The 14,216-nt window shown below is 51.5% G+C and overlaps 1 protein-coding gene across 1 annotated transcript; it reads right to left on the bottom strand.

Moving 5' to 3' along the window:
- Nucleotides 1–1,805: 1,805 nt before the first annotated feature.
- LOC118836340 (cytochrome P450 2S1-like) lies at nucleotides 1,806–13,146 on the bottom strand. The gene is made up of 10 exons (XM_036743660.1): nucleotides 13,087–13,146; nucleotides 11,897–12,430; nucleotides 10,404–10,566; nucleotides 8,270–8,419; nucleotides 7,818–7,978; nucleotides 7,352–7,552; nucleotides 6,256–6,391; nucleotides 4,597–4,784; nucleotides 3,957–4,098; nucleotides 1,806–2,639 (listed from the first exon to the last, which is right to left on the bottom strand). The coding sequence occupies exons 1-10, from the start codon at nucleotides 13,144–13,146 to the stop codon at nucleotides 2,458–2,460; spliced, it is 1,917 nt and encodes a 638-aa protein (XP_036599555.1). The 3' UTR covers nucleotides 1,806–2,457.
- Between the last annotated feature and the right edge of the window lie 1,070 nt (nucleotides 13,147–14,216).

Raw genomic sequence — 14,216 nt, 5'->3', positions numbered from 1 at the left:
AGAAGGGTCTTCAGAGACCAATGGGTCCAACTTGTACAGATGGGGAAACTGAGAGCCAGGTAAGGGTTTAGCAACTTGCCTAGGGTCAGGACTCAAAGGATCATACATCCAGAGATGAAAGAGATCTCAGAGACTAACCATCTAAACCCTCCCAGGCTCAGAGAGGGCAGTCCACTTGTCTGAGATTATTATACCTATAGTAAGCATTCATAGCTTTTGAATCCAGATCCTCTGACTCCAGAGGCAGTGTGATCTTTCCACAGTAGCATTCTAACCCAATCATTCTGGCTCCCTGGTGGGCACCTTTGATACACAGTCTTTAAGATGTGTATGAAGGGGCTAGGGGGTGGGAGAAGGCTTCAGAGACCCTGGAATCCAGGAAATTCGAGAGTCTAGGAATCTGGAGGGTGCCCTTTACAGGTAGGACCACCTCCAACTTCCCCCCCATTCCATTCTGTCTATGCAGTCCCTCTGTATCTGCTGAGTACACCCTAAGCACTTAATATATGCTTTTTGCATCTAATTGAAAGACGCTCCGCATTTAGAGGGTGTGTAGGTTGACTTCTAGATCTTTAGCTCACTACTACCAGCAGTGACTTTGGAAAAGTCATTGGGCCTCAGTTTCCTCATCTCGTAAAAGGAGGGGTCCAGATTTGATGACGCGCGAGGTCCCTTCCATTGTCCTAGGATAAAAAGGGGTTCCGAGGGCAGCGTCCTTTTCTCCCCTCACCCCATGGAAGTCTGACTACGGGCTCCGCACTGCGTGGCTGCCCAGGAAACTCTCGTGGATTGAGCCCCTCCCACTCCCGAGTTTACTTCTCCAAGGCAGCCAATGGGTCGGGCGTTGCACGGGCGCTAGCGCAATCACAGTGGGTAGGCCAGCTCTTCGCTCGTGGCATCCCAGCTCCCTCTGGCGGCCACCCTGTCCATCCGTGGAAAGGCAGGGGCCGGCCCCGCCTCCCGGGCGCTTTCTCCCTCGGGACGTTCCATGGAACCCCGCGTCAGAATTTCCACTGTGGGGCCGCGTTCCACTTTGGAACGTCGGGGGCTGCGGCGTTCGGAGAGCCCAGTCCCTCCCACCCACAATTCACATCAACTCGGGGCAGGTGGGGGGAAAGTCGGTCCAGGCAAAGGCGATCCTGCCCTTCCATTTCCTGTGGCCGGAGGCCGTTCTGCCCAATCCTCTCATCCTTCCAAGGGGGAGATTGAGGCCCAGAGAGGGACAAGATGGACTAAGCCCTAGGTGGCACAGATCATTAGCGGGCGGAACCTGGTGTCTTGAGTTCCTTATGACCTTGGGCAGGGTCCCAATCCACAAAAAGGAGGTGAGAGGAATGAATAGCTGCACTTCAGCCCTCACAGGGGAGTTTTGGGGAAGCACCAGAGAATTGTGAGGAATTGCCATTTTTACTTCGATCCTCTTCTACCAACCCCGCTTCCCTCCTCATCCTCTTCTGTCCCAGACCATCCATCTTCTCCCAGCCAGGTCACTTACATCATTCTCTGCTCTCCCAGAAGTAGAACCAAAGTGTTTATTGGGGGTAGGGATAGAAAGGGCATGAAGGGAGAGGGACAGCCACTTTTTCAGGTCCCTGACACTTTGGGGAGGGGTGTTTGCAGGGGGTCAAACTGCAGATCGAGCCCCTTCAGAGGAATTCAGCAGAGGCCAAGATGGGTCTGCCTTTCCCTGGGTGGAGGGCACCTTTGAGGGGGGCGGTGGAGTTGTGGGTATTTGGGTATTAGTGGGTATTAGTGCCCATGGGTAAGACTAGAACAGAGAGACAGACAAGAGGAAGTGCGTGCCCTAACCATCAGAGGTGTCCTCAAGTGGAATGGGATGCCTGGGGACAGAGTGGGTTTCCCTGTCCTGGAGGTCAGGGCAATCTGATACTAGATAAACCTGTCAAGTATGTGGTAGTCAGAACTCTGGCTCAAGTAAGGGTTGGTTGGACTAGGTGGCTCCTGCTGTCCCTTCCTACTCACTCCAAGGTCCCAAGAGACAGCTAGGGTGTATCTACACTGTGTCCTAGGGCATGTGAGGAAGAAGCACTGGCTTGAGGGTTGTTGTGGATTATGGGCTTAGAGTGAGAAGATACCACCCAGAAAGGGGTAATGCCTGGCCCATGATCACAGAGGTAGGATAGGCAGGATTTGAACTCGGATCTTCAACTCCAAATTGGCCCTTTCTATGGCAAGAATATCTTACATGTAGGAGATGGCTAATAAAGGGTGTGCTGAATTGAATAAATACAGGATCCTGGTCTGTCTGTATTCATGAGCAAAGCTAGGGGTGCATGTTGAGAGTGAGTCTCTGGAATGTATGAATCTATTCTTAAGTCTTTGTTTTCTGGGAGTCTTTGGAAGCCTGCCTCTGAACCCCTTGGGTCCATTCCAACTGGGGCACCAGTTCATCAGCCCCGGAGGTTGGGGTCTCCTGCTGCCCTCTCCCCCAGTCAGTCAGCGGGGCCTGAATTGAAGCTGGAAGGTTGGAGGAATGTTGGCGAAACCACTGATGGCTGGCCGGAGGTTCAAAGCCTCCGGTGGGGATGGACTCTCTAGGGAGAAATTCTGGAGGATGGTGGTGAAGAAGAGGAAGAGTTCAGTTCGGGCCAGGCCTTCCCCAAGGCAGATTCGCTTTCCTAGGGAGAAAAAGAGGAGACTGAGTTTAAGAATGAGACATCAGAGCATCTAAAGCTGGGAGGAACCTTAGGGATTATCTGATGGCTAGATTCTAGTCAAAATGGCTTCCTTTTACACATGAAGAAACTGAGAACCAGAGAGAGGGCAAGGGGCTTGATCAAGGCTACAGAGAGTAAGCACCTGGACTGAGATTTAAAGCTGGGGCTGTTGACTCTAAACTGGGTGATCTCTGCCCTACTCTACAGAGTCATTCATAATTTCTATTGTATTTATCTGTGTTCTTGGCTTATCTCCAATACGGTAATGTGAGAGCCTGCATCTGCCTCCATTGGTTTTTGTAGGTCTCCCCTACCCCCAAACTCAGCACAGGAACCTGAAGAGTCGGTCCAACAAAGACTTAAGGAATGAGGGAGAGATTCACACTCTTGGCCTTCCTCCCCCTCCCCCCAAAGTCAGAAATATCTCAGCTTCTTTCTCCAGCCTCACTTTCCCCTTATCTCCTGCCCACATTTGCCCTACCTAAGTCCTTCCCTGGTTGAGTCACCCCCTCCTTGTAATCAGCCTCACACTTCCTCCAGCCACCAGGTGGGCAGCAGAAACCTGAACTGCTCTGAGCCAAGCTCAGGAGCCTGTGCTTAGGGAGAGGACACCCACCCCCCACTCCCCTTGGAAAGGTCCCTTCCTTCTTTTCCTCCGCCCACTACTAGTGGCCCAGGTTGGACGGCCAGGCACCAGGGGTCAGGCCAATGTTGTTGGTGGCTGCCTGGTCACAAAGGGATAGGGAGGTGGGGCTATCCATCCTCACTGCTCCCCATCGTGGGGCTCCAAGGATGGGGGTGTTTGCCTCTGAGAAGTGGATACACTATAGAAAGCCGGAGTTGGAAGGGGGTCTAGAGGCTGGCTACTTCAACAACCACTTGATCAAGCCAGGCAAAAGGGCCTCCAGCCTTGGCCTGAAGTGTCCTTCAGATACTTACTAGCTTTGTGACCTTGGGCAAGTCACTTAACTTCTTTGCCTCAGTTTCCACAATTGTCAAACGGGAATAACAATTGCACCTGTCTCCCAGGGTTTTTGTGAGGAGCAAATGAGATATCTGTAAAGTACTTGGCACAGTACTTGGTACTATATAAATGCCAGCTACTTTTATTACCTTGCCGCTTCATACAATAAAGCAGTTAGACTCGACAGTCTCTCCTTACTGAAAGCTTATGGACCAATGAATTTTTGATTCTGGAGGAGTATTCAGGGGTCTTCAGCATGCAGAAAGCAGTCCTGCTCCCCTAACCCTTTCCCAGGCTCAGAGTTTGGTAGATACCTAAGGAGAAAGGCAGGAAGGCCTCGTTTTTCTTGAATCGGCCATCAGCATCCAGGAAACGGCTTGGGTCAAATTCCTCTGGCCGCTCAAAGAATTCTGGGTCATGGAGAACTGAGCCCAGGAGTGGGAAGACTTCAATGCCCTAGGAGATTGGAGACAGAGTCAAGACTCCTCAGACCTTCCCCTCCCTTAGAGCCCTCAATAGCACTGCTCTCGAGTGCTGTGCTCAGCCCTTTGGTGATGGGGGTGAGAGGAAAATGGTGGGACTGCGGGAGAAGTTTCTTTCCCCATTTTTCCAACTGGCTCCTTCTGGGGTTTTAATCATTCCTAGAGCTGAGTCTCAGGGTCTGAAAAAGGCAGCTCTGTCCAGGGGGGTGGGGAAAGAGAATCTGAGCTACTGTGGGGAGCAGAGAAATCAAGAGAGGAAGGACAAGTGCCCGTGTCTGAATGTGTGTGTGTCTGAGCCTGGGCAGGCACATCTGCTGAAGTCTGCCTCTGTATGGGCTATATGCCAGCTCGGCTCCTCTGATTGGCTTTCCCTGCTCCCTCCTGCCTGGGAGGGGGCTTCCTCTATTCCCTCTCACCAGGCCTCCTCACCATCTCCTCCTCCTTTTCCCTCATGCCTCCCCCTGACATTTACCTGGGGCAGGTCATAGCCCCGGAAAGAGATGGGCTTTGTGAGGGCACGAGGCACCCCCATGGGGAGGAGGGCCAGGAACCTCTGAACCTCATGCAAGAAGGCATCAGTGTAGGGGAGACGCCCACGGTCTGCCAGGCTGGGGGCCCGTTCATGCCCGAGTTCTCGGCTCAGCTCCTCCTGGATTCGATCTGTGGGGGAGAAGGGAGACAAGGAGAAAGGTATGTCCGAGCCAGAGACCAAGGACATAGCTCCCTTCGTTTCTTCCTATCAACCCCCCAGGGCCTAGCTCTCCCATACCAAGAAGGGGAATTTAGAGCAGAAGGGCACCTTAATTGAGTCAAGCCTTCATTTTACAAAGAGAGAAAGTGAAGTTCAGAGTGTAAAAGGACTAAACCAAGTCTCCTGACTTCCAGACCATGACCCTTCTACTCGAACCTACTGCCTCCCTGTGGCCAGCTCTGTCTCTCCTAGCCCCAGGTAGCATCTTTGTACAGATACATCCCTGTGTCTTTCTAGCTTTTAATACTGCAGGTTCTGTGTCACTGTTAAAACAGTAATGCCCCTGGGGGTGAGGGGTATGATACCTTGAGCCTTAATTATCTATATCTATCTTTGTTGGAAGCTAAGTGGCAAAGTGTACAGAGCACTGGACCTGGAGTCAGAAGACTTATCTTCATGAGTTCAAACCTAGCCCCAGACACTTACTAGCTGTGTGACCTTGGGCAAGTCATGCCCTTGTTTGCCTCAGTTTCCCCATCTGTAAAAAGATCTGCAGAAGGAAATGGTGAACCACTCCAGCATCTTTGTCAAGAGAACCCCAAACGGGGTCATGACTGAACAACAACAATAATAAAAATAAAGAAATCTGTGACCTCTAACCCTTACACTCCCTCTTCTTAGAATCCTCATCTTCCTTCACAGCACGACCCAGGTTCCCGCCTCATATAGGAGGCCTTTCCTCATTCCCTCTGCTGCCCCTTATTACCATTTTCATTGTCTTAAAATGACTTTGTACGGATTTCTCTGTGCTCATGTCACATTGTTCCAGTAGAATGTCAGTTTTTTGCAGGCCGAGGCTGTTCTACCTGTCTTTGTACCTCTGACACCTTCTAAACAGCAAGTGCTTAATCAATATTTGTTGATTTGTACTGAATTGGGCCCCTATCAGCTCACTCTGAGGTCCCACAGAAGTGCAGAATGTCAGTACTGCTGGCCCCCTCCCCCAGCTTTTTACAGCTGCAGAGACTGAGGGGGTCATAGCTTTAGGGTTGTAAGTCACCTAAAGGATCATCTGGTCCAACTCTCTCAGGAAGAGATTTGCCGAAGGCCACACAGCTAGCAAGCAGCAAAGTTGAGGTCTCTATGCTCCTTATATAATAACTGCACCAGGCCTGGTATATCTGACTCCTCAAGGATTGCAAAGCACCTGAGGGGTTATCTTATTTAGTTCTGGTCCACAACTCTGGGATGTAGGTGCTGAAAATAGCGGTGAAGTGACTCCACCAAGACCACACAGCTAGTAAGTGTCTGAAGTAGGATTTAAACTCAGATCTTTCTGACTTGAGGCCCAGTGCTCTCTGTGCTTCAACGGTCATATAGCACACCTAGGGTTCTTGCCATCTGAGCCTAAGGCTGTGGGTCACCTGTACTGGGCTGTACCTTGGACCTCTGGGTATTTAAGCAGGAGCAGGAAAGCATATTTGAGAGTGGCACTGACTGTTGCCGTCCCCCCAAAGAGTAGGTTCACAGTGGTCAGCAGGAAATCCGTGTGGCCAGACCCTGAGGCATTTTCTTCCTGGAGGAGACATTAGGAAAGAGGATTCAGAGAACCCTGGCAGCAGCTGGGGAGACAAGGTTGGCCAGGTTCTGCCAAGGGTGATTCCCTGGGGTGAGTGTCTGAGCCTAGCTCAGAAAGCAGGCTTGGGCTCATAGCTACCTCTGTTGGCTGCTGAGGTGGTAGAGGAAAGAGACAGAGAGAGAGAGTCAGACTGAGCGGATCAGACTGAGGCTTGGAAGACACCATCGTTCCTTTTAACCTCTTTTGGGGCCAAAATTGTGGTTCCATTGGTGTAAGGAACTCTCAGTGTGGAGATTCCCTCTACCAATACTGTTCTGCCCCTGCAGTCTTAAAGAGTTGTCAGGGTCACTGAGAGGTCAAGTAACTTGTGTAGGGGTCAAGAAGTTAGTATGTGTCAGGACTTGAATCTAGCTCTCTGAGTCTGAGGCCAGCGCTCTATTGTACCATTATGCCTTTCCCCAACCCACTTATGTTAGAGATGAAGAAAGGGAAGGCCAGACACATGTCATTGTGGCAGAGCAGGGATTTGAACCCAGATTTTCTGACTCCAGGACCAGTCCTACTGGTGAAAGGGAGGGAGGGCAAAGGAGAGGGAGAAGAAGAAAGAGAGGAAGGGGAAAGGGAGGGGGAGAGGGAAAGAGAAGCAAGGGAGTTGGAAGGGGCCTCAGAGGCCATTTTGTTCAGTTTTATAGAGGAGAAAACTGAGTCTCAGAGTGGTCCCATAGTTTGTCCAAGGTCACACAGGAAATAGCTAGGCTGAATTTGAACTCAGATTTGGCCTAATGCTTAAAGGAGAAAGCCCACATACTGTACCCATGCTTAGCCATAGATAGACCCTTCCCTCTATGCCTTTCTCCCCATTCTGTGCCCCCTCCCCAGCCCCGGCTCCAGTTCCGGCCTCAGCCTCAGCCCCAGTCCCAGCCCCAGCCTCAGCCTCAGCTCTGGCCCCAGGCATACCTGACCCATTTTGAGCAGGAAGTCATCCACAAAGTCTCTGACAGGGGTCTGAGGTTCCAGCTTCTCCTGGTGCTGCTGGATCTGGCTTGAGACAAAGGTTGCCAGGGTGCTCAGGTGGTCTGTGAGCCGGCTATGGGGAGCTGAGAGATATCGAAGAATGTCCGACAGGTAGTACAGGGGACCCAAGAACATCTCACAGAGCTGAGGAAGGGAGAGTGAGGACCGAGTCAGCACTGCGGGAACCCCTTGTCTGAGTTGGGGAAAACACATAGCTTCCCCACAGCTGGCTTGGCTTCAGGATGTAGAGATAGTGGAGAACAGCAATCCAGGTGGACTTCTTGGAAGAGGGAAGAATGGGACAACTGCTTGGGAAAAAGGGTGGAAGAAGAGGAATCCAATTGGAAAACACTCCTGTGTGGATTGTTTCAGCCCAGCCTCTACCCATCCACAATTCCAAGCCAGTCACCTGTCCCCACGAGGTGCTAATCTCCTTCAGGGTGCCAGCAGCAGCGAGGGCCACAGCTCGGAACTTCTCATCCTCATAGTCAAAGCGATTCCCGAACAGGAGAATGCAGGTGACATTGGAGGCGGCCTGAGACAGTAGCAGGGAAGGGTCCAACAGGGACCCTGAGGGGACAAATAAAGACACAGTTGGTCACAGACAGATAGGCAAGGCCGAAGAGGCCAAGGAGGGGCCCTGGGACTGGGATGGGGATTCCCCTGGGCTCGGCTTTCCCTGTTTTTGGGTGTGGGTGGCTCCAGGTGTCAGACAAAGGGAATGAGGCAACAGTGCAGGAGGAGATGTGAGGTAGGGCCAGGCACCCCTGGGGCCAGTCCCCAGAATATAGGATCCAGGGCAGGCATGAGCCAGCCCACCAGAGGGCCTCAGGTGGATAGCTATCATGACCTTCCCCTGACCTTGGGTATCCCGTAAAGCTTTGACCAGGTAGCAGGCCTCCTCTTGAATTTGCTCTTCTCCTTCCTTCTTTCCCATGCCCAGATTTCTTAGAGATAGGGTGGTGAACTTCCGAAGATATTTCCACTGTTCTCCATTGGCAAAAAAAATACCTGGAGAAGAAGGCTAGAGTGAGAGGGACCAGAAGCAGCCCCTCCCTTCCCCTGTCCTCCCAGGGAGCTAGAGGGAAGGGCAGACAGTCAGGCCTGTTCCTGCCAGGATGAGGTTGTGGATGGCTCAGTGCCTGGGACCCCGGCATCCCTCTGCCCCTCCCCTTCCTGAGGAGCACACAAGTTGGGACTTAGGTGCAAGGCTCAATTATCTTCTTCCAGGATTTGCCATGTCTGGACTTGTTCTCCTGTTGCTAAATGCTTCCTTGTGAGGCAAGGAGGTCCCTGGAGGCCCCTGGTCTCTCAAGGGCTAAGAAAGGTCTGCCTAAGCCCAAAAGGTCCTGTGATGAACTAATTAATGCCCCAGTGGCTTTAAGCCCAGGCTCTTCGGAAGACCACATCTGGGGTCCAAGGACTAGCCTAGCTAGGAGAGGCTCCCTCCCATACTGGCCGTGGAGGGAAGGAGAGGGGATGACTGAAAACTTTTTTTGGCCACAGCAATTCTCAAAGATCATCTAACTAAACCATAGAGGGGCTGTGATCTGTATGAAAAAGGCCTCTCTAAGGAGATCACAAATCTTTAAAGTAGCCAAGTAAGATTTGCTTTCCAAGATTTGCTAGGGGTAGAGGAAAAAGGGAAAGGGGTCCTTAGAATACCCACTCTCCCTTTCTTAGCAGGTCTTGGGTAAAAGGGTAAAACCCAGTTAAAGGATTTATTGGTTCTAGGTTTTTTTCCCCTTTAATTCTCTATTCTTGGGTGGGATTACACAAGGTTTCAAATTATGCATGTTAAAAATAGCCAGGCTTTAAAAAAATTCTTATCCAAGGTTTTAAAAATTACCTATGTTTCTCGAGAACCTAGCTTTAAAAAAAATACAGTTACAAAACTATAGTCTAATAAGCTCACATGATAGGATAAGATTGGCCTAGGCTACGTTCCCCCAGGATAATGGAAAGAGATAGGAGTCTAAGTTCTTTTGAGTCTTTTGTGTGACCTGAGGCAAGTCTTCTTCTGTCCGTGGGCCTCAGTTTACCCATCTGTCAAAAAAGATGGAGATGGTCTTTAAGGTTCCATCTAAGATTCTAACAATCTATGGTTCTAATAATACCCAGCCAGTTGCCACAGTGATTTTCCTGAAGCACTGGTCTCTTCCCATGGTACTCTCTTACCTTCAGATTCAAACAGGAAGCCCTCTGTGTAGAACATAGAACTGGTCCCTCCCTATCTTTCCAGTCTTCTTGCACTTTCCTCCCCCCCACCCCGCCCATGTATGATCCAGATACACTGGCCTCCTTCTTGATATCTGAGTATAATACTCCCATCTCCCGACTACTTTTTCATATCTCTCATGCCTGGAATTTTCTGCCCCCTCCCCTCAGACTCTTAGCATTCCTGGCTTTCTTTGAGACTCAGGCCAAATCTCAGATGCAGCACCTTCCTGGTCCAGAGCCAAAGCACCTCCCCCCTTACCATGCATCTTCCCCTCTGGGATTAGATTCCACCTACTCTTTGTATCTCTTGTGTGTATATAACAAGTTATCTCTCCTGTTAGACTGATCTCCTTGAGGGCAGGAATCTTTGTTGGCATCTTAAGTCCTTAGGATGATGCCTGGAACATATAATCCCCTACAAAATGCTTACTGACCAACAAACTGATTAGACGGTTAAGGTTTTAAGAATCTAATATTTTATGCATTCCAAGTATATGGTGTTCTAGGATCCCAATGTTCGGAGCATTTCACCTAATTCTGAACTGGAAGTGCCGTGCCTTCTGTCACACTGAGCTGAAGTGATTTGTCTGAAGTCACAGAGAAGCCTTAAGAACAGCCAGGATTCAAAGCAAGGTCCTGACTCCCAAAATGGGGCTCATTCTATTGCTCCAAGGTTTCCCTCTTCCACTGCTCCAATGTCCTAAGAATGGAAGATTCTGCCAATGGCACATTTTGCTTGAGGACTCTCAATTTCTAAGCCCTCCAAAGCCCATACCATGTTGATTGAAGGTCTTCTCCAACGTGGCTACTTTCCCTCTCCCGGAGAATGCCTCTGCCTGGTCCACCAGTGCCTCTTTGACAGCCTCGTAACCACTTAGGATGACTACAGGCCGGGAGCCCAGGTAGACAGTGAACACAGGGCCATACTGGGCATTGAGCTGCAAGGAGAACCAGAGTCAGTGGTGGGTGAAAAGCCCAGCTCTCTCCCATCTCCAAGTCTGTCCTCCTAGGGTGCCCTATTCCTCCCTCCTGGGTGCCTGGTTACCCTCATTCCCAGGTCTTGGTGGCATTTTCCCTTCTTTCTACTGTTCCACCTTTCTGCAATGGGTCCTGCCATCTCCCGCCCTCCCCCCCCCCCCCCCGCCCCCAATCTGACTCCCTGGCCTATTCCCCTTTCCAGGACCTTCCCTCAAAGTCCTTCCACTGTATACACCATGGTCCAACTGGCTCTACCTCCCCTCATGCACCCCAATGTCTCAGTCCTTTCCCCTTGGGGCCTTCCCAACTCTGTGATCATTCCCCTCCCCCCTTTAATTTCAAGAAGTCCACATAGAAAGTTTAGAGCTGACAAGGGCCTTTGAGTGAAATATAACCCTTTCATGGTAGAGAGATAAGTGAATCCAGAGGCACCCAGACAGTAAACAACAAAATCAGGATAGGAATCCAGAGATGCCTCCTCCCCTGCTGCTTCCCCCTCCCCAAGCTGGGCCATCCTCCTGGAATCTCAATTGATTGCCATCCCCAGATACCTCACCCTGCCCCAGCCTCCCCTCTTCACTCTGCTCCTCCAGGGTTTCCAGCTCTCTCCCCTTAGGGTCATAAGATCTTAGGTTCAGAGCTGGACGGGGCCTCAGAGGGCATCTTGTCCAGAGCACTCATTTTACAGATGGGGAAACTGAATCTCGAGATGCCAAGTCATTTATTTGTCCAAGGTCACACAGGTGGAAAGTGGCAGGGGCGGGATCTGAACCCAGTTCCTTTGACCCTAGAGCAGGAGAGTCTTCACCTTTTTTTTATATTGGTTTGGTGAAGTCTAAGTAAGGACCCCTCTCAGAATCACGTTTTTAAATAATTGAAGGAATGCTAAACTTCAGTTGGAGGGACTTGAAAATAAAGGTGTAATTTCCCCCCTTTTAAGTTCAGGAATCCCCTAAAATCTATCCACAGATGGACTCTAGGTTAAGAATCCCTGCTCTGGAATCAGTTTATCCTACTGTGTACCACGTGGCTTCCCATGCTCTCCTTTGGGGGCTCCGGTGCTGGCTAGCCTCAGGAAGTCTCTACCCCACCCCATTCTCTTGGGGCTCCTCTCACTCCACCTTATTCTCCTGGGGTCCTTTTCACCACTTCCTTCCCCCCCCCCCCCCCCGGGTCACTGCACCCTCCAAAGGTGGCGCGGCCAACCTTCCCACGGAATACTACCACCCCCTTCCCCTCCGTGCCTCCCCCACCCCACCTCCCAGGTATCTCTGGCCCCAGCCCCAGCACCTGGAGCAGCCCAGGGTACAGCGCCCCCGGCCACAGCTGGCCCAGATTCCCCAGCAGCGGCAGAGGCAGCGGCCCCGGGGGAAGACGAGGGAAGCGGCGGCCGCGGAACCCCAGGAGGAGGACGAGCAGCAAGAGGAAGAGGAGGAGGAGGGAGACGACCCCTAAGCCCAGCGCCATCCCGAGCCCGGAGCGGGGGAAGGCGGGGAGAGGGGCAGCGACGCTTATAAAGACGTCCCCCAATGGGGCCCCGCCTGCCCGCCGCCTCTGGAGGCCACCGGGATTAGGCCCCTCCCCGACCCTGGGCCAACGCCGGTGAAATGGGGCGGAGGGCCCTCGAAGTCCGGGAGCGGGAGGCGTGGGCGCGCGGGGCGGGGGCCGGCAGAGGGAGTCTGGAGGCCGGCGCGGGCCGGTGCCACCGACCTTCGGGCTGACTCCCAGCTGCCCGATTGCTGGCCGGACACCTGCAGCCCTAGTTAGTCCGCTCCCCGCCAACAGCAGCAGCGCCGCATTTCGTGCCTCCCCGGGACGCCGCCACTGTATGCCGCAGCTGTCTGTACTCTCCGCTCTCCACCCCCGCCCATCACCTGCTCTTCTCCTTGTTTCTCTAAAGCATCAACTTGGGAGACCGAAATCCTGCCCCGGCTCTACCTGTAACTCGTTGTGGGACCCTGGGCAAGTTCCTGTCCCTCTCTGGGCCTCGGTTTTCCCATGAGCACCAGGAGGGCTTTACACCCAAGTACCCTTCCAGTGCGGCAGGTTCCGTGGTTCCGTGACCTCCAAGCACCCTACACCGGCGCCCCACCCAGGCCTGGCCAGAGTACAAACGAGGCCGAGAAATGAGCAATGAGACTCTGAACACCTGCCACCTCCGCCCAGGAGGGGCCCGCCCGTCACCTGCAAGCCGGTTGGTCTCAGATTCCACTGCCCTTTCCTTGGAGGGTGGCTACTGGAATATTATTTCATTGCTGGGACTTTGGAGATTTTTAAATCCAATCCCTTCAAATGTACATATGGAGAAACTGAGGCACAGATTGGGGAGGAAGGCTCAGGCCCAAGTTCACTGAGTCCATCTGGCTCGAATTCTGAGGCCGCTCCTTACAATCTGCCCAATGCCTCAAGCATAGTGTTTAATAAATGCTTTCTTTGTCTACTCCCTGTGTGACCTTGGGTAAGTCATTTAACCTGTTTACATCTTGTAACCTCATGTATGAGTGTGGGCTGAACTCTATGCCTGCTCGAGCTAAAGCCATGATCCCGTGATCTTGGGGCACAGCCTGATCTCCTTATTTTGACTCCATGAAAAGCTGTCAGATGTCAACCCATATTTTCTCTCTATCCCTAAGGGCTGGGGGTGTGTGTGTGTGTGTGTGGTGGAGATGGGACAGATTTGCTGTTCAGTGACCTAATTTTCCCCAAGAGACTATTTGTGTGTACTTGGAGAGACTGGGGGATGTAAAAGCATCTTCTGAACTACCCTGAGAGCTTCACCCCTGCCCTACAACCTGGTAGGATCCCCCCACCTGGTAAAACCCCCCCCAATACCCCTCACACATAAAATACCTTTCCCTCTCAAATCTTGGAAAACAGGAAGATTGAGAAAGCTATGCTACTTTTGAGACACCCACCTGACCCTGAATCACCTTGGGAGAAGAGGGATACTGCTGCTTAAGGTGTCCCCTAAAAGTCCCTCCCAACTCTGTTTCTAAGAATCTCCATTTCTGAGATTCTAGTAACTTAAATACCTGTTTCAACAGTCAGGGCCATCAAGCCCTGGAACAATCCCATAAGGAAGGCAGTGCTAGCATTAGCATTAGCTCCATTTTATAGAAGGGGAGACTTGCTGGAAGGGAGGAGGAGTGACTTACCTAAGGTCACTATGAGCTTGAGCAGAGCTCTCATGACTTGAAGGGATGGATAATGGCTGTAGGAGCCTAAGATTACAATAGTCCCAAAGTGACTAAATTAGACCAACCTTATCCAGAGGAGGTCTGTCCTGGAGGGATTATGAGTGTGAGGGCATCATAGTAGCTAAAGGAGATGAAGATACCAAAGGCATGGAAAAAATAACAGACATCATTAATATGGGGGGGGGAAGCACCCAGGTAAATATGAAAAGTTAGCTTATATGCCTACTTTCTCAAAGGAGGGGTGGTATACCCTAATTGAGCCTCAGAAACCAGCCTGGTGACCCTGGGCGAGTCATTTTACCTCTGTCTTAGCTTTCTCTTTACAGTATGGGGATGATAACAACACCTCCCATTTAAAGTTTTTTTTCAAACCTTAAAGCACTACAGATTATTATTTACACACTTTTTTTTGG

Source organism: Trichosurus vulpecula, chromosome 2, assembly GCF_011100635.1.
Source record: "Trichosurus vulpecula isolate mTriVul1 chromosome 2, mTriVul1.pri, whole genome shotgun sequence".
Lineage (NCBI taxonomy): Eukaryota > Metazoa > Chordata > Mammalia > Diprotodontia > Phalangeridae > Trichosurus > Trichosurus vulpecula.
This window is presented reverse-complemented; position numbering and strand designations above follow the sequence as displayed.